General features: G+C 40.9%; 1 protein-coding gene across 1 annotated transcript in view; it reads left to right on the plus strand.

Moving 5' to 3' along the window:
• Positions 1-5,308: 5,308 nt before the first annotated feature.
• The window catches only part of UBE2G1 (ubiquitin conjugating enzyme E2 G1), an 88,104-nt gene continuing 72,992 nt past the window's right edge, over positions 5,309-20,420 (plus strand). The window contains exon 1 of the mRNA XM_065908476.1: positions 5,309-5,693. Within this exon, the coding sequence (XP_065764548.1) occupies positions 5,648-5,693 (46 nt within the window). The 5' untranslated portion in view covers positions 5,309-5,647. The remainder of the gene's footprint in view (positions 5,694-20,420) is intronic.

Below are 20,420 nucleotides of genomic sequence, written 5' to 3' on the forward strand. Positions count from 1 at the left end.
CCTTGATAACCCCTGCCAAACCTGTTGTTCTTTTCCCCCTATTTGAAAGCAAGCCAGTTATTCCATAAACCTAGGAGTCATGTTTCCCCTTCACCGACATCCACAATCAAGCCCTTTCTATTTTACTTCCAAAATGTATCTCCACTTCATTCCCAATCTCCCCTCCCCATACCTGCTTTTCCATCCTTGCCCCCATTCTGGTTCAAGTTACCACTGTCTTTTGCTTCATCTTCTGCAATAGCCTTCTGACTGACCTACTGGCAAAGTCTTCCCTTTTCTATTAGCACCAAAGGGAGCTTTAAACAATATAAATCTGATTGCCCCCGTTTCAAGGCTTCCACTGTAACTAAACTAAAATCCAAACTGTTTCCTGTGGTCAACAAGGCTTCTGGTATGATAACCCCTGTCTGCCTTTCCAACCTGCTCTTAACACCCTTTTCATCAGAAGCTCCTGTAGAGCCACTTCACACATGCTGACCTTCTTTCTAGTCTCTGTACAAGCCGAGTTCTTTCCTCCCGTAGGATCTTAGCATTAGCTTTTCCTCAGCCTGGAATGCTCTTGCCCAGAATCCTCAAATGGAATCTCCTACTTGTAATTCAGAACTCAGCTCAAGTATAATCTCTTGAGAGAGGACGCCCTGACTACCTTATCAAAAATAAACCCTTTTCCTTATCCTTTTTATTTCCATCATGTTCATGCCTGAGTGCTAAGTCGCTTCAGTTATGTCTGACTCTTTGTGAACCTATGCACCATAGCCCACCAGGCTCCTCTGTCCATGGGGTTCTGCAGGCAAGAATGCTGGAGTGGGTTGCCATGTTCTCCTCCAGGGGATCTTTCTGATCCAAGAATCAAATATATGTCTCTTATGTGTCCTGCATTGTAAGGTGGGTTCTTTACCACTAGCACAAGCCAGGAAGCACTTATCATAATCCAATGATGACTTGTTTAATATATGTTTACCTTTTTAAGTGACTGTCCTCTCCCACTGGATGTTCATCCATGTGGGCAGGGACTTGGTCTGTCTACTTTACTCCTATGCCCTAGGTCTTCGAATCAACTCTAGCTCACAGTAAGTGCTCAATGAAATATTTGTTAAATCAGTGAACACAGAGTTAGACAGTTGGATGTGCTGAAATAAACTGGTGAAAGATCTTGACTGAAGATACAAATTTGGGAATTATTATAAAAATAAATCTTAATAAGTAAGAACTAGAAGAGAACTTCCTTAACCTGCTAAAAGAGTCCACAAAAAATCTACAACCTGAAAAAAAAATGATGAACTATGCAACTGTGATAGTGTGATAGCCAGCACAGTGAGGCAAAAAGAGAAATGATGCATCAAAAGGAAGAAATAGAAATGCCAATATTTGAACATATATTATTTATGTATAAAAACAAAATCACCTATACATAAATTGCTAATTTAGAGTTTAGTAAAGTTGTAGAATCAACATATAAAAATCAATTGCTTTTTTTGGATTTCCCTGGTGATCCAATGGTTAAGAATTCAGCTGCCAATGCAGGGGACACAGGGTTGATCCCTGGTCCGGGAAGATTCCACATGCTGTGGGGTAACTAAACCCATGTGCCACAACTTCTGAGCCTGTGTGCCATAGAGCCCACAGTCTACAACAAGAGAAGCCACCATGATGAGAAGCCAACATGCCATAACTAGAGAAAGTCCTGGGCAGCAAGGAAGACCCAGCTTAGCCAAAAATAAATAAATAAAAATTAAAAAATAACGCTGCACATCTGCTTTGTGGAGTAGCCACCCACTTTTCCCTAGGTAAATGGGCTCTGTGGCCTAGTGTCCCAGTTCCTGCTGTCCATGATAGTGAGGCCCATGAGGGGTTACCACCAAGGTTTCCACTAGACTGCAAGCTAAAGTAAAGTAGCCATCCCCCTCATGACTACTACCAGCACCACCTTGGCTACACTTACAGTAACAGCTCCTGCAGAAGCCTCACCCCACCACATGGTCTTCCCCTACAACCAGCGTCCTCTCAAGGCACACCCAGGACACTGGTGGGCTAGCTTCTTTTTCAGGAAGTCCACTCTCCCGTTTATGGCCACAGTGTTGGAGTCCCCAGAGCACTCAGAGTCTGCCCAGGCCTCCACCAGCATGATCACCTGTGACCTGGCTCTGTAAGCCATGGGGAAGCAGCAGCCTGGTGGCCAGCCTGGCAAAATGAACTGCAGGCCTCCATCCTGAGTGACCACCACCAGCTGCCAGGTTTCCTTTCAAGACACTAGGTTCATCAGAGCCGTCCCCATCCCCTCTCCTCCCTCCCCCTCCTCTCCCCAAGACTAAGCAGGTTGCAGCCAATGGAAGCAGTTCAGTTTTTAATATCAAAACAGCAAAACACCAAAAAGGAAGTTGAGAGACCTTACTCTTGACTATCCAAGTCACATGAGAGCCTTCTTCACATCCCATAACCCTATGCCTTGCACCAAGTGGACAATAAATTTCAAGCAGCCAACAAAAATAAAACAAAACATAAATTTTCCTTTAAAAGCTTGACTGCTTTTAAAAATAATTTTTATATACCAGGAAAATGCAGACTATCTCATTATTCTAAGCTTATTTCTGTATGAAAACAACCATTCTATCACCACAAAGCTCACTGTGAACACAGTGAATTAAAAAAGAAAACACCCTATAGACATATGAATGCATGTTGAAATACCAAAAGTAACAACAACAAAAATCCTAAGACTATCCAGAGAAGAAAAAGAAAAGGTCAGTGACAATAGAATAAGAATCAACAGCAACACTGGATGCTAAAAGACAATAGACCAATGCTTTCACATTTTTGAAGAAAATGTATTTGATTTTAGACAAAATTCTATACCCAGCTAAACTGGCACTTAATTATAGCTGTTTAAAATAACGGCATTTTTCAAACATTATTATAATGTTTGCAAATCTGCCTCATGGGTACTCATCAGAAGTTATGTGATAATATTCTCCAGCAAAAGAAGGGAGTAAACAAAAAAGAATTACACTTGATCCAGGATGCAGTAGATTCAACACCCAAGGAGAGCAGCCACGCGGGAGTCCTAAGAAGAATTCTATGTAGTAAGCACAGCCTAAAGCAATCAGCCCAGGTTAGAGGGTAATATAGAGACTTTTAGGAGGGAAATTTCTGAGAAAAAGGGCTTGGCAGGATAATTAGTGCAATAGCACTGGGATGGGAATGGGAAGGGAAGGCTTATAATCAAGATACTGCCAGAAAACAATATAATTTGAAATGCTAGTCCTCCAAAAACAAAATCTGTATAAGGAATAAATATAATCTATTATAGTATTTGGCTCTCCTATTCAACACTTGGGCTTCCCAGGTGGCACTAGTGGTAAAGAACACACCTGCCAATGCAGGAGACATAAAAGAGACAAGTTCGATCCCTGGGTTGGGAATATCCCCTGGAGAAGGAAATGGCAACCCATTCCAGTGTTTTTGCCTGGAGAATCCCATGGATAGAGGAGCCTGGTGGGCTATAGTCCATCGGGTCACAAAGCGTTGAACATGACTGAAGTGACTTAGCATGCAGGCACATTCAATATTTAAGAAGTCACAATAGTGTAAAAGTCATTTATTTATATAAATAAATATAATTAAATGACTTAGGAGAGTAAAAGATGGAAAGTAGCATGTCAGTTAAATTCTTATCAGTTACAGTAAGAATAAATATATAATGTCTAAAATAGATAAATCAAGAAAAAGCATTATTTCATTTAGAATAAATGAAGGTAACTACCAGAAGAAACCACTAAAAGAGTTAAAAAGGATTGCCTGTGGTAAGCAGGATTTAGGAATGAGGAAGGAACTATGTGAGAAATACGTTTTTTGTTTAATTCCCCTCCCCTCCATGTTTGCTTTTCACAATAATCCTTAATACACTGATTATGAACTGTATATTTGCTTTTTTGATAAAAGTAAAAATTTACTTAAAAAGAAAGATCTTCTTGGTCCAGAAAGGAGGGTTAGTGTCAGAAATGGATTTTTTTTTTTTTCCTTTCTGGGTAAAGCTAAAGAATTTTTAGAGTCCCTGACAGGGCTGGAATTTGTTCTAGGTGAGGGAAGAAGCCACGCTGCAGCCAAGCAGAATTTCTGATAACCTGCCTGAAGAGATCTCAGAGAAAGGGAACAATTCTCCAAGACTGCAGCTATTTGTGGTTTATCTTCTCATTCTAGACAGTCATCTTCCAACCCTATTTAAAAATGTTTCCCCTTAAAGAGAGTCCTTCAAATGGGGTAAATGTTAGGCTTCACAAAATCTGGTTTAGCTTCTTGGAGTTGTTTCCCACAGGAGTCCAAACTTACTCCTTTTTATTAAATGGTCGATTTATGTTTTTATTCAGATTGTTTATTTGTTCTTTTTAATTCTTGTTCTTGCGGGGAGAGTGAGCACAGTTTTTTTTCAGTAATTTTTGGAATCAATAAACTGTATTAGAACCTGCTCCTTCTCTGGCTACCTTACCTGGAGCTCAGAGACTGTAAGCCCTTTGAGGCGAGGAACAGAGCCGTCCAGTTCAGGTATAATGTTAATGCGGCTTTAATAAATATTCATTGAAGAAACAAATACAAATTTGAGTGCCATTAGGTATCATTTTTTCCTTCTGCTTTGTCTGTTTATTGAGACTCGGTGTTATGAAAGGCAGAGGTCTGTGGGAATAAGGGTGAGAGGAGGTAGAGTGATTTTTTTCCCAAACTTTAGATCCCGCACTTCGACTTTACATAATAGATGCATTTCTGGACATTTTGTACTGTGTATATCAGATTTTGCTAATCTCAGCTCACTTTACACATAGAGATTATTAACAATGTTTAAACATTTTGTACAATGAGGTGCAGAGCATTTTACTTGAAGAATCTTTCTGTGTATTTTTCTGTAAAGTGAATTACCAGCATATATGAAGTCTATTTTGGGGGTGTGCTTAAAATGGGGCACACCAGTACTAAGTTCGGCTTTAACAATGACTAATTCGCACACCCTGTGTGCTGTTGGGCGCTCGCCAGCAACTAGGCACCTATCACTTCTCTTGGCCCCTTCTCTCCGTGCTGACCACCTGCTTCGACTCGGAGGCGGCGTCTTGACCCTCCGCGACCTCTCTGTCATGGCGTCCGCGGGGCGTCTGCCGCCGGGGCCAGGCCTTGGCGGGCGGCGACCTTCCCAAGATGGCGGCGGCAGAGGCCACTGCGCGTAGGGGGCGGGGTTCCGCCTCCGGAGGCGGAGCAGGAGGCAGAGGGGTCGTCCTAGCGGGCGGGCGGCTTCCGAAGTAGGCAGCCCCAGCGCGCCTGCGCGGAGCGGCCCTGCGCGCTGTGAGGCTGTGGCGGGGGAAGGCACCGGTGGGGCCGACGGGCGGGTAGAAGGAGGGAAGCGGGCGAGCGAAGTCCCAGTGCGCGCCGCGGCGGCACGGGTACCCTCCCCTTCCGGGCGTGAGGCGCTGTGAGGAAAGCTGAAGCGAGCGGACTCGCACCGGCAGCGAGGGGCCGCTACCGCCGCCACAGCCCAGCCTCCCTCGGCTTCGGCGCTCCCGTCGTGGGGGCCCGGGTTCCTCAGCACACCCAGTTCCAGCAGCTCCGGAGCCTGTGCCCAGTCCTTCGGAAGCCCCGGCGCCAGCCCGGGCCCTTGGCGGGGAGGATGACGGAGCTGCAGTCGGCACTGCTGCTGCGAAGACAGCTGGCAGGTGAGCGAGCGGGCGGCGGGGCGGCGGGCCGGGCCGAGATCGCGGCAAGCAGCTGCCCGCTTCTCCCCTCCTCCCGGGCGCTCCCGGGCTGGCGGGCCGGACGGTCGAGGGGAGCGGCAGGCTCCGGCGAGATCGGGCGCGGGCCTGCGAGAGTGGGGAGCCCGGGCGCCGGTCCGGGCCGGGCCCATCACTCCTTCCCCGGCTTTCCGAGAGTGTTGGGGGCGGGGACGCGCCCCAGCCTCGGCCCCCGGACGGGGCCTGGCACCCCCGGGGAGGGAGGGGAGCTTGTCCCCTCCCCCACTGTTCGGTGGGACGTTGCGGGGGAGGGGCTGTGGGTCCCCCGTCCCGGCGGACCCTCCCTGGAGGGGCGGGTCCGGGCTCAGGTGTGCCCGAGACCGCTGGACCCCCCGAGGCAGGTAGAGCATCTGGGCCCGGCCGGCTGTGCGTCGCGGGCTCGGCTGTCCGAGCCGCGGGCGGGCAGCCGGGGGCCGGGTGGGCGAGAGGAACTGGCCGCGGGGCGGATAGGTGAGGCGCGCCAAACTTCTGCTCGGGCAGCGCCGGGTCCGCGTAGTTGGGGCGGACAACAAAAGCGCCGGCCTCTGCGGCCTGGTCGCTGGCGCACGGGGTCTGAGAGCCCGGCGGGGAGCGGGACGCCGCCTCGCCTGCCTCCGCCTGGCACGGGCTCCGGCTGCGCCGCCCGGCTGGGGGAGGGTAGGAGCGGGCCGAGCAGAGAGCCGCTCGCTGGCCAGCTCGGGGCTTTGTGCTCCGAGCGATTCCGGCTCCTGTGCAGGCCTGCGGGGCCCCGGGGCTGCGGCCCGCGGGTTCTGGCTTGGGGCGGCGGCCGGGTCTGCCTCCCCAGAGGTGCCTGCGTTCCCCCTCCCCCATTGTCCCGGCCTCCGGCCGTTTGCGGCTTCCAGGTTGACTTTTTAGGGGGTTGGCTCCGAGTCTGCTAGGACGGTGTGAGCGGAGCATGCGCATTGGAGACGTACGTGTGCGGAGTGGAAGAGGGGGAGGCGGGTTGGTGGCTTCACAATGCCTCCCCACGTGCTGCCAGATTTAAAGAGAAATGAACCAGCAGTTACCTTCTGCTGCCCAACGCCCGGCGGCTGTCCTTCTCGATTCTGGCGGATATTCACCTCTCCGCTCTCCCGCCAGAGGCCCTGAGCCCTCGGCAGAACCTAGAGGCTGGAATGGACATCTGTTTTTGCAATAGATGTACTAAGAGTTTGAGGTGTTGGTTAAGTCACCTTTGTGACTCCTTAAGGAAAAGGTTGTCAGGGGCTGTTACAGGTTGTATAATTAAGTTTATTATTAGACCATGAGCAAGCAGGTTTGGACACATACTAAAGTTCTGGAAGCTCAGGGGGAGTGATCTAGAGTGAATGGAGAAGTTCTGGTGATCTCTGTGTCCATAGCAAATAATGTATTGGACAAGCACTGAATGAATAACAACTTTATTGTATCTTGTAGTTGCAAACACAGCTTACTGTTCTGTGTATTTTTCTTTTTTTGGTTTGTTTTGGTGGAAGGAATTAAGATGTTCTTTTGTCTCCCTAAGAATTCCTTAATCAGAATAAGTTTTAAATTATGTGGTGAACTGTTAATCAGTATTAAAGTATTAAAACTACTCAACTCTTACATAATGGGAAAGGTGTGTATACATATATATATATATATATACATATATATTAAAGGTGTAAAAGAAGTTAAGCAGTTGCTATGAAAGTAAAATATGACTAATAACAGTGTTAGCAATAGCAATATTTCAAAATTCTTTCCAAACTACTTGTGAACAGACTTTAAATTTTGATAGCCACTTGGTTTAGTTTTGCACTCTTAAAGATTAATCCCAAATATTGATAAAGACATTTTTCAAAACGCTTTCTTAATGGATGACTTTTTGTTAAGGCTTACCAAGATATGCTTTAAGTTTGGAGGACAGAATGATTTAATTTGTAATCTTTCATGCCTTATTATAAAATTACTTGGCTGCAGATTACTTACCTTCTTGATCAGAAACAAGGACTGTTAATATTTTCTTAAGTTTTTGAAGGATATTAATTAACATACTCAGAATGTATAAAGTAGGCCAAGGCCAGCCAGTGCATTAAGAGAAATGTGAAAATATCAAGTTTATTGGAAAGACTTGATAATTACATACTGAAATAAAGGCCCTATTTAGTCTTTAGTAGTACATTGAACTTTTTGGTTCTTCAGATATCATTTAAAAACAGGAAAAATGGTAAACTAATTGCTTGAACTTTCGGAAGGCTTAATACTAAATGCTTTAAAAATCTTGTAATGTATTCAACTGAGTAGACACTCAAACCTAAGCGATTCTAGGTGGTAGAATTTTGGAAACTTACAACAGTGGACAACAGTGGTTAGTTTACTAAGCCCCTAGTCTCCCTGTCCTTAAGGATTTTACTTCATTACTTGAGGGGAGAATTTGTTGTATGGGTGTGTTTTGTTTTGTTGGTAATTGTAATGAAGAACCCGGTTATTTTGAGAGTGACGTGGAATGGTTCCTTGGGTTGCAGTTTTTGTGGGGCAGGCCTATATACCATGTAGTGGAATGTTCAGCAGTCTTCTTGGCTGTCACCCACCAGATGCCAGTATACTTCCTCAGTTGTGACAACCTGGAGTGTCTCTATTGCCAGATGTCCCCCGAGGGCAAAGTCATCCGAGGTAGAAAAACCTCTGGTTTAAGGTGTTTTAGTTAAGACCAGAAAGGCCGTTGTGAAGCAAGTAAGAAATAGATTCATGAAATCAGATAGGTTGTATTTCTTTGTGGGTATTATTAGACTATGACTTACTCCTTTGTGAATTCAGCAGTCACCGTTCAGCTTTTGCAGTATATAATGCTAAACACTAAGAAATCTCACAGCGAAAGAGATGATTTAAATTTTTCAAAAAGATATTATAAGCACTGGTTAAAAATACAAAGAGTATAGAAAAGGTATCGTCTTTCCACCCTTGACTCAGACTACTTTTTTTTTTTTTTCGAAGCAACCATGATTGATAGTTTCTTGTGTGCTTCAGTTCAGTCCAGTCACTCGGTCAAGTCCAACTCTGTGACCACGTGGACTGCAGCACACCGTGGGGTCTTGTGTGTTTATATGGGCTAATGTTTACTGAGGACTAGCATGTACCTGGAATTGTGCTGAGCGCTTTATGTATATTACCTCATTTAATCCTCCTAATAAGGAAATTGAGGCTAAGAGAGTTTAAATTACTTATCCAAGGTCACACAGGTAGTAAGTGGTGCTGCTGGATTCATATTCAGGACCTTCATATTAGAGGCTTTATTTTTAATTTGCAGCGTTGTCTTCCAGGGAGCAGCAATTTAACATAACTGTGAAATATGGTTTTATAAATTTAAATATTCAAGGTTAATTTATCCAGTAACTACCAAAATGATTGGGGGAATATTCCCATCTTAATAAAATTTTATGCACAAAATAATGCACCCTACAATCTAAGTGATATTCTTAAGGTAATCATAAAAGGAAGTTTTAGCCATTGTTATTTAGGAGCAGCATTCTGCAGTATGTCATTGGTTGAAAGCAGCACTAAGCTTTTTGGTGTTAGCAGTTAACCTGGAGAAAATGAATTGTACTAATTGGTCTTATTCCCTTCTCTAACTATACTGACTTTTACCTTATGACAAGCATTTATAAAGAATAAGAGAATGGAGAATCTTTTTTTTTTTTTTTTTTTTTTTAAGATCACTTGAGGTTTTTTAACATTGACAACATAGATTTTCAGTAGTTGCTTTCTCATAGGTACCTGTCATTCCAGAACTAGGAAGAAGAATCTCTATGCAGTAACAATAAATAAATTGAACTCCTTTTATCATAGAAAGTTTGGTTGTGTATTTTAAAGTAGTCTGAAACATTGCCATTTCTATCTTCTTGGCTACCCATGTAAGTAGGTTGTGATGAATTATATGTGTTTCTCAGACTTAGTGTGCAACAAAATCACATGGGAGTATGTTAAAAATACAGATTCCTGGCCTTACCTCCACAGAATCTTAGTCTACATGTCCAGACGGGGCCCAACAAAGCCCAGTCTTTAAAGCAGTTTTTTTTTTGTTGACTGTGGAACTGTGTTTTGGACCCCACACTTCAACAGTTGCCCTAAGCTATTTTGTCATCCCCCTGGAGGGCCTTCTGCAGGTAGTACCGTTCCTAGTTTTTGTGAGGTGCTGTGTTTCATTACCCTGGTGTTCATAGGATATTGAAAGAATGCTCTTTAAAAGGAGGAATTAGATTTAATATTTCTTATTGGCCTTTCTAGAATGTATTGGCACTGTGACATAAAATTTCACTAGTAATCTTGAACAAGAAAAAATAGAGTACTGATTATTGAAAGGGACCACCCTAGTGGTAGAAGAATCTAAGGTGATGAGCACAATATTAATATTCTTAGTGGTTGTAAATGCACATATTTAGAAATGGAAGAAAAGTCTAAAAGTAAGCCTTTTATTGCATCAAATTACTATTTATTTTAATAGAGTTTGGGGAATTTTTAATTCCAGAAATTATTACACTGTTCCACATATAATGCAGCTACTATATGCTGTCAGAAAAAAAGTATAAACCAAACAAACATTGTGGTTGAAGAAGGGGTGTTAGATGACTTATAATCCCTGTAGTGGATGGGGAGCATCAAGGAATTAAGCATCTAATGTTATGTTACAGAATCTTATTTCAAAATATATACATATACATATATTAAATCATTTTGTGTATACCTTACATACAGTGTTATATGTCAATTCTATCTCAGTAAAGCTGGGGGGAAAATCTTTAATTCTTAACATTAAGGAGTAAATATTTTAAGTTATAATTTCTGTTACTCAGTGAATATTTTTGATATATAATGCAATTTAGTTTTTTATAAGTATTGATAGTTTAAAATAAGTGGTAGTTTAATTTTAAATTTAGAATGAAACATACTTTCTATATTTGTGTAACGGTTGATCTCACTTTCTCAAGTACTACTGAATATATTAAAATGTTGAGGTAGACATTTGTTTACCTATAATTTGTACATATTTATTAGTATAATCTGTACTTACTGTAAATTAGTACTAAAGTATATGGTTTTATTATATAGTTTATATAAGTTAATATACTTTATATTTGGTGATATGTGTGTATTTAATGGTGAAGTTGTGTGTGTTAGTTGCTTAGTTGTGTCTGACTCTTTGCAACCCTATGGACTGTAGCCTGCCAGGGTCCTCTGTGGAATTCTCCAGGCAAGAATACTGGAGTGGGTTGCAGTTTCCTTCTCCAGGGAATGGAATCTTCCTGACCCAGGGTTAGAACCCCGGTCTCCTGCATTGCAGGCAGATTTCTTAACCATCTGAGCTATAGGGAAGTCCCAAACATTATTTAAGTATTAATAGAGTGATATCGAGTATGGAAAACCTGAAAATCCTTTCACTGCCTCAATATTATTGTTGCTTTTTGACTTTTCAGGTGAAGTGTGTTTGCATGTATCAAGATTTTCAATCCTTGGGTTATTTGATCTTGTTTACTTTAGTGCAGATTTTATTGAGCAGGGAGTGCTAGTTTATTGTAAATGTAGCATGGCTATGCTTTTGCTTCAAGCAAATAAAATGCTAAGCATTCTTTTGTTTTAATGGACTGACTTCAATTTAGGATGAAGAATTTTTCATTTCTAGATTATTGAGAAGTATTTTTGTTAGAATTTAAAACACCAGTTGTCCTCCAAAAATCTGTTTAACATCTCCTTTGACTACTTTGTCGGAAATAACTTTTCAGAGAAGAAAGAATAGTATTAATATATACTTATGGAACCATTCTGGCCAAGCAAACATAATATAGTTATATTTGGTTGAAGGCATTTCAACTACAGAAAATTACAGATAAGAAAAAGCAAATATTTTGCAAATTTTGGTAATGAATGTGAATTTTTGGTATGAACAGATAAGTGAGGGAATAAGAATAAAGTGCATCTTTAGGAAATAAGATGTTATCTCTCTGTGTGTGTGTATGTATGTATATACATATGTATATGTTAAAATATAGCATTAAAATTTTTTATGCCCTAGTTCAAGATACTGTTAGACTAATTCAGGTAAATCAGATTTTATTGTTTCAGTTGTGCCATGCTTGTAGAATCTTAGTTCCCTGATCAGGGGTTGAACCTGTGTCCTTGGCAATGAAAGTGCAGATCCTGACCACTGGACAGCCAGGGAATTTACTAAGTCAATTTTTTTATCCGTGCTGTTCCCTTGATAGAATCTGGCCCTCAGAAAAATTGCTAGGAAAAATTCTGTAATTTATTGCTGTTGCAGTAGACATGCGTACTTCTCTTTATGATGTTAAGTCCTAGAAAATTTTTGAAAAGTTAATTTTTGTAAGTAGAAATGTTTACCTTTTATTAATGTGTTTATACTTTTAATTACATTATCAATTTTCTATACTTATATAAGATGTGTCTTAACTAAGAGTTTATGTTTCATGACAAAGTAATTCTAGGCAAGGTAGACCTGGCCCCAAAAGCATGATCTATACAAGGTAGTATTGGTAAACTGGACATCATCAAAGTTAAAAAAAAAAAAACAAAAAACTTCTGTTTGTGAAACACAAAAGAAAAGGCAAACTGTAAGGAAGAACAAAATTACCAACTATCTGACAGAGGGTAGTTCTAGAAAATATAGACCTCTTTAAAACTCAACAGTAAAAGAAAATGAACAATCTGTTTAGAAAATGGGCAAAAGACATGTACAGACATTTCAGCTGGTAAATAAGCAAATAAAAAGACGTTCAACATCATTAAGCACCAGGGAAATGTAAATTGAAACCACTGAGGTATCACCACATACCTATTTAGAATAGCTAAATTAAACCAAGTTAACACCACATACTAGACAGGAGAAGCAGAAAAACTTCATCTCTCACATGTTGCTGGTGGTAATGTAAAATGGTACAGCCGCTATGGAAACAGTTTGCAGTTTCTTGTAAGACGAAATATACACTTACCATACAACCCATCAAGTACACACTTGGGCATATATTTTAGAGAAATGAAAACTTATATCCTCATAAAAACTTATCTGCAAATGTTCATAGTGGCTTTATTAGTAATAACTGAAAACTGGAAACAATGCAGATGTCCTTCAATGGGTGAATAAACTGTGGTGCATCGTACTATGGAATATGCTACTCAGAAATAAAGAGAAGCATGCTATTGGTACACAGAACAACTTGAATGATCTCAAGGGAATTATGCTGAATGAAAAAAAGCTAATCTCAAAAGGTTGCATACTCTGTGATTCCATTTATATAAAATTATTTTTTTGATGTAAAAAACAAAACTGACAGTCGACCATTTTTCAGTCTATGGTTCAGTGTTAAGTATATTCACAGTGTTGTAAAAAAAAAAAAAAACCCTCCGTAACTCTTTCATTTTGAAAAACTGCAATTCAGTAGGCAACTCTCCCTTTCCACCTTGACCCCAGTCACTGCTAACCACCATTTTACAGTTTCTCTGCATTTGATTCATATGAGTAAATTCATACAGTATTTGTCTTTCTGTGACTGGCTTGTTAGTGTAAGGTATGTTGTAGCATATGGCAGGATTTCCATCCTTTTAATGCTAAATAGTACTCCCTTGTATGTATGTGTACCACATTTTGTTAATCCATTCCTCTGTACGTGGATTTGGGTTGCTTTCATCTCCTGTGATTATTGCTGCCATGCACGTGGGTGTGCGCCATCTCTTCAAAACCCTGCTTTCATTTCTTTTGAATGTATAGCTGGAAGTGGGATTGCTAGTTCACGTGGTAGTTCTATTTTTTAAAAATAAACTTTATTTTTAGAACAGTTTTATTTTTTATTTTATTTTTTAAGTTAATTTCATTTCTTGGCCATGCTGCGAAGCTTGTGAAATCTTAAATTCCCCCACCCAGGATTGAACCTGAACTCTGGCAGTGAAAATGCAGAGTCCTAACCACTGGACAACCAGGGAATTCCAGTTAGAGCAGTTTTAGATTCACAGCAATCTTTCGGTTCTATTTTTCCATTGAGCTATACAACTGTATATCAAAATAAAAAGTTTTTAAAAGCCACTTGTAAAAAAAAAAAAAGCCACTTGTAACCATAGCATTTTTATCAGTCTTTTTTCATGTAAAGAACTCCTTTTTATTAATAAACTTACTGTCATACTTAGATATGCCTGCAGTGTGCCTGTAGTGCCACCTGCGATTTGGGAGAGCTGGATTTGATCCTAGGGTTGGGAAGATTCCCCTGGAGAAGGGAGAGGCTTACTCGCTCCAGTATTCTGGCATGGAGTCCATGGGGTCACAAAGAGTCCTGACAGGGCTGAGAGACTTTCACATCATACTTAGAAGTGTAGCAACATAATTGCCATATTAACACTTTCAAGGAATAGGAAGTTGCAATTGAGAGAAATCTATAGTTTGAGGTAGAAATTCCACCTTAATTTTAAATAATCTTTGTTTAAATTTCTTGCGCTGTTGTTTGGAAAATGGGAGAAAGGATCAATATAAAAGCTCATTTATTGAGCACATCTCTTCAGTTGCATTGAGAAACGCTGAGGGAATTCAAAAGATAATTGACCTGGTATTCTTGCCTTGAGGTGCTACATTTAATAGGCGTTGATGGACATGTACACAAAATTAAAATGCTGTCAGTTCAGTTCAGTCGCTCAGTGGCGTCTGACTCTTTGTGACCCCATGGACTGCAGCACGTCAGGCCTCCCTGTCCATCACCAACTCCTGGAGTTTACCCAAACTCATGTCCATTGAGTCGGTGATGCCGTCCAGCTATCTCATCCTCTGTCGTCCCTTTCTCCTCCTGCCCTTAGTCTTTCCCAGCATCAGGGTCTTTTCCAATGAGTCAGTTCTTCTCATCAGGTGGCTAATGTATTGGAGTTTCAGCTTCAGCATCAGTCCAATGAACACCCAGGACTGATCTCCTTTAGGATGGACTGGTTGGATCTCCTTGCAGTCCAAGGGACTCTCAAGAGTCTTCTCCAACACCACAGTTCAAAAGCATCAATTCTTTGGCACTCAGCTTTCTTTACAGTCCAACTCTCACATCCATACATGACCACTGGAAAAACCATAGCCTTGACTAGACGGACCTTTGTTGACAAAGTAATGTCTCTGGTTTTTAATATGCTGTCAAGGTTGGTCATAACTCTCCTTCCAAGGAGTAAGTGTCTTTTAATTTCATGGCTGCAGTCACCATCTGCAGTGATTTTGGAGCCCAAGAAAATAAAGTCTGTCACTGTTTCCACTGTTTCCCCATCTATTTGCCATGAAGTGATGGGACCGGATGCCATGATCTTAGTTTTCTGAATGTTGAGCTTTAAGCCAACTTTTTCACTCTCCCCTTTCACTTTCTTCAAGAGGCTCTCTAGTTCTTCACTTTCTGCCATAAGGGTGGTGTCATCTGCGTATCTGAGGTTATTGATATTTCTCCCAACAATCTTGATTCCAGCTTGTGCTTCCTCCAGCCCAGCATTTCTCATGATGTACTCTGCATAGAAGTTAAATAAGCAGGGTGATAATATACAGCCTTGACGTACTCCTTTTCCTATTTGGAACCAGTCTGTTGTTCCATGTCTAACTGTTGCTTCCTGACCTGCATACAGATTTCTTAAGAGGCAGGGCAGGTGGTCTGGTATTCCCATCTCTTTCAGAATTTTCCAGTTTATTGTGATCCACACAAAGGCTTTGGCATCGTCAGTAAAGCAGAAATAGATGTTTATCTGGAACTCTCTAGCTTTTTTGATGATCCAGTGGATGTTGGCAATTTGATCACTGGCTCCTCTGCCTTTTCCAAATCAGCTTGAATATCTGGAAATTCACCGTTCACATACCTTTGAAGCCTGGCTTGGAGAATTTTGAGCATTACTTTGCTAGCATGTGAGATGAGTGCAACTGTTTGGTAGTTTGAACTTTCTTTGGCATTGCCTTTCTTAGGGATTGAAATGAAAACTGACCTTTTCCAGTCCTGTGGCCACTGCCGAGTTTTCCAAATTTGCTGGCATATTGAGTGCAGCACTTTCACAGCATCATCTTTTAGGATTTGAAATAAGTGGAATTCCATCACCTCCACTAGCTTTGTTCATAGTGATGCTTCCTAAGGCCCACTTGACTTCACATTCCAGCATGTCTGGTTGTAAGTGAGTGATCACACCATCGTGATTATCTGGGTCATGAAGATCTTTTTTGTACAGTTCTTCTGTGTATTCTTGCCACCTCTTCTTAATATCTTCTGCTTCTGTTAGGTCCACACCATTTCTGTCCTTTATTGAGCCCATCTTTGCATGAAATGTTCCCTTGGTATCTCTAATTTTCTTGAAGAGATCTCTAGTCTTTCCAGTCTGTTATTTTCTTCTATTTCTTTGCACTGATCACTGAGGAAGGCTTTCTTATCTCTCCTTGCTGTTCTTTGGAACTCTGCATTCAAATGAGAATATCTTTCCTTTTCTCCTTTGCTTTTTGCTTCTCTTCTTTTCACAGCTATTTTTAAGGCCTCCTCAGACAGCCATTTTGCTTTTTTGCATTTCTTTTTTTGGGGATGGTCTTGCTCCCTGTCTTCTGTACAATGTCACGAACCTCTGTCCATAGTTCATCAGGCACTCTATCAGATCTAGTCCCTTAAATCTATTTCTCACTTCCACTCTATAGTCATAAGGGGTTTGATTTAGGTTATACCTGAACGGTCTAGCGGTTTTTCCTACTTTCTTCAATATAATGCTGTATAAGGACATAAGCACAAGTGGAAGGAGCAGAAAGACTGAGGAAGGAGTGTTAATTATGGGAGGGTACAGTGAAGTCTGGGAAATCATAGGGAAGGAGCTATATTTTGGATATAGCAGAATCAAGATGTCAGTTCTTTAAGAGCATTAACTTATTAAAAAATTCTTGGCATTTATCAGTGTAGAAAAATTAGTAATTAGAACTACTTAACATGACACAAATCTAATGTTGAGAGACTTAAAACAAATGAGGTGTTTGGAAATGCTGGGCTGGATAAAGCACAAACTGGAATCAAGATTGCCGGGAGAAATATCAATAACCTCAGATACACAGATGACACCACCCTTATGGCAGAAAGCGAAGAGGAACTAAAGAGCCTCTTGATGAAAGTGAAAGAGGAGAGTGAAAAAGTTGGCTTTAAAACTCAACATTCAGAAAACGAAGATCATGGCATCCGGTCCCATCACTTCATGGCAAATAGATGGGGAAACAGTGACAGACTTTTATTTTCTTGGGCTCCAAAATCACCACACATGGTGACTGTAACCATGAAATTAAGAGATGCTTGCTTCTTGGAAGAAAAGCTATAACCAACCTAGACAGCATATTAAAAAGCAGAGACATTACTTTACCAAAAAGGTCAGTCTAGTCAAGGCTATGGTTTTTCCAGTGGTCATGTATGGATGTGAGAATTGGACTGTAAAGAAAGCTGAGTGTCAAAGAATTGATGCTTTTGAACTGTGGTGTTGGAGAAGACTCTTGAGAGTCCCTTGGACTGCAAGGAGATCCAACCAGTCCATCTTAAAGGAAATCAGTCCTGAATATTCATTGGAAGGACTGATGCTGAAGTTGAAACTCCAATACTTTGGCCACCTGATGCCAAGAACCGACTTATTAGAAAAGACCCTGATGCTGGGAAAGATTGAAGGTGGGAGGAGAAGGGGATGACAGAGGATGAGATGGCTCAATGACATCACTGACTCAATGGACATGAGTTTGGGTAAACTCCAAGAGTTGGTGATGGACAGGGAGGCCTGGTGTGCTGCAGTCCATGGCATCTCAAAGAGTTGGACATGACTGAGCCACTGAACTGAATTGATAACCCTATTGAAGATTTCCAAGAAAATAGTTTGGATACAGCTTTTGAGGGATGGCAGTAATTTGTAATTTAAGAAATTTTGTAAAGAACCTGTCTGCTTACTTACTTCACGAGTATATAAAAGTGGGAGGAGAGCAGAAAGGAAACAAGTCACTCTTCATGATCTTAGAACTTTACACATGTGGTCAAATTCAGTTCTTATAGCAGATCTGTGGAGTAATCATTATCACCTTTCTGAGATAAGGAAATTGAGGTTTGGGGCTTCCCTGGTGGCTCAGTGGTAAGATTCCTCTTGCTATGCAGGAGATACAGGTTTGATCCCTCCGTTGGGAAGATCCCCTGAAGGGGGGAATGGCAACCTCATTTCAGTATTCTTGCCTGGAGAATTCCATGGACAGAGGAGCCTGGCAGGCTTCAGTCCATAGAGTCACAACTGAACAACTGAGCACAATTGAGGTTTTTATTATATCTGGTATTCCCTGGAGCTAACCCTGATGGAGCTGACTGGCAGAAATATATCTGCTAATGAAATTGAAACCCTTTCCTTATCAGTGGTTTCTTTAACATTTGGGGCTTCTGAGACTCCTTTGAGAATCTAGTAAGCGTTAGACCTTCCCTTAGAAAAGGCATACACAGTTTTGGGTATAATTTTAGAGGGCTTTCTGATCTCTTGAGTGAGACTTCTGCACATGTAATGCCGTCTCTTACATCATTTATTTGCGAATTTGATGACAGTTTTGTGTGCTATATAGGGATGCCAAATGAATAAATTATTCTTGTATTCCAGAAACTCATAGTCTATAGAAAATTCTGTCAGAGGGCTGCTTTAGAACGCCGTGCCAGAGGGAAGTCAGGGAGTGTTTGCTTCTACCTGGAGGGCTTTGGAGGAGTTGGTGGCATTTGTGCTTTACTTGAAAAGGAGATGTAAAATTTGATCATGTAAACTTAGCAAAGTATTTAAGGCTGAGAGAGAAGCACAAGCCAGACAGATGACCTGCACTGAAAGCAGTTCACTGTGGTTGGAGTATGTGATGAGCCGAACCAGTGGGGAAACAGTATTTGGAAAGGTTGGTTCATTTGTGGAAGACCATAAAGATACTGAAGCACAGAATCTTACTGAGGAGGGGAGCAGTGATGTGGTCAAAGTATGTTGGACCAATGCTTCTCCTTATCTGTGGTAAAAGACCAGGTTTAACAAATTTTCCAATTCATTATATAATGATTCTTTGAAAAACAATAAACAAATTGTTAGAAAAATGAAATATAGATTCTAGTCAATACTTTATAATATTAGATTCATCAGATAAAATGACTATCATATTGCTCTCTGAGTTTCTAAATGCTTGCTCTGACTGACGGTCACGGAGCAGTAAGTTTGATACATTGGCACCAGTTAATGGACCACACTTTAGCACTGCTTTGAGCAGAGTAGAGAATGATACTAGACTACAGTCTCTCCATAAGGACAAAGATTTTTATTTTTATTAACTGACTTATCGCAGATGCCTGGAAGAGTGAAACAGCAAGCAACCAATAAATATTTATTGAATGGATTAAAATTACTGTGCTAGATCCACCCCCCCCCCCCACCTGCCCTGTTAATTTAGCACATGTGAACTGAACCTTTTAAGGTAGAAAGTGAGACAGTTAGAAACTTCCATAAAGTAAACATTTAGTTGCTTCTATATGGCAGACCCTAAGGATCCAAAGATTCATGATACAATTTCCTGGCTTCCCTGTCTAGTGGAGAGTGTCGACTTTTATAAACAAATATTGGTTGATAATTAGAATAGAATGTAGACTTTTATAAACAAATACTGGTTGATAATTAGAATAGAGTGTAGACTTTTATAAACAAATACTGGTTGATAATTAGAATACTGAGTGTAGACTTTTATAAACATACTGGTTGATAATAAGAATATATACTTCATCACATTTGTATAGATATTCTTGCCCTTCTTACATCCCTGCCTTCACTTGTTTAAAGTATAGCTTTGACCTAATGGGGCTTGCCTGGTGACTCAGGGGTAAGAGATCTGCCTGAAAGGCAGGAGACCTGGGTTCGAACCCTGGGTCAGAAAGATCCCCTGGAGGAGTGCATGGCAACCCACTCCAGTATTCTTGCCTGGGAGATCCCATGGACAGAGGAGCCTGGCGGGCTACAGTCCATGCGGTTGCAAAGAGCTGGATAGGACTTAAGTGACTGAACAACAACAACAAATGTTTTAAAATGTAACTTTTCTAATTAATAAAATGAACATATTTATTATAGATTTGGAAAAGATATAACGTGATACAAACATCAACCATCCCTTTGCAGCCTCTTAACATTTGATGCTTTCTTATTGCATTTTGCCTTTTTTGTAAATTGAAATTCTGAAAGAAGAACTTTTAATATTAAGGATTTTAAAGTAGAGTTTGTTAAAGTTCCTTTTACATACTGATTCTCTTTAAGAAATCTTTAAGATCAAGAAGTCCTTTTTTTCCAAATTTATTTAGCAAGTAAACGACAGAAATTTTAAACTCAGATTTTAAACTCAGGTCATCGTATTACCAAGACTACTGGTTTTTATACAGTAGCATATTTAAACTTTGAAAACTTTGTGACTTTTGGACGGAGAAGTAATATTGCTCGTGGCCTTACCTGATATTTTGAGATTGTCTTTCTCAACTTCTATGCTATAGGATTCTAGGACTAAAATATCTACTTCATGGCTTATGTCAGGAGGAGTGTTACTCTGAGACTTTCCTTAATACTCTTTTACCTATTACGATAATATTTATTTTTCTAAACATGAAAAATAGTGCATAGGATGGGTTATATTGTCATCACTAGCCATCTAGGACTTTGGGCTGT

Source organism: Muntiacus reevesi, chromosome 18 (assembly GCF_963930625.1).
Source record: "Muntiacus reevesi chromosome 18, mMunRee1.1, whole genome shotgun sequence".
Taxonomy (NCBI): domain Eukaryota; kingdom Metazoa; phylum Chordata; class Mammalia; order Artiodactyla; family Cervidae; genus Muntiacus; species Muntiacus reevesi.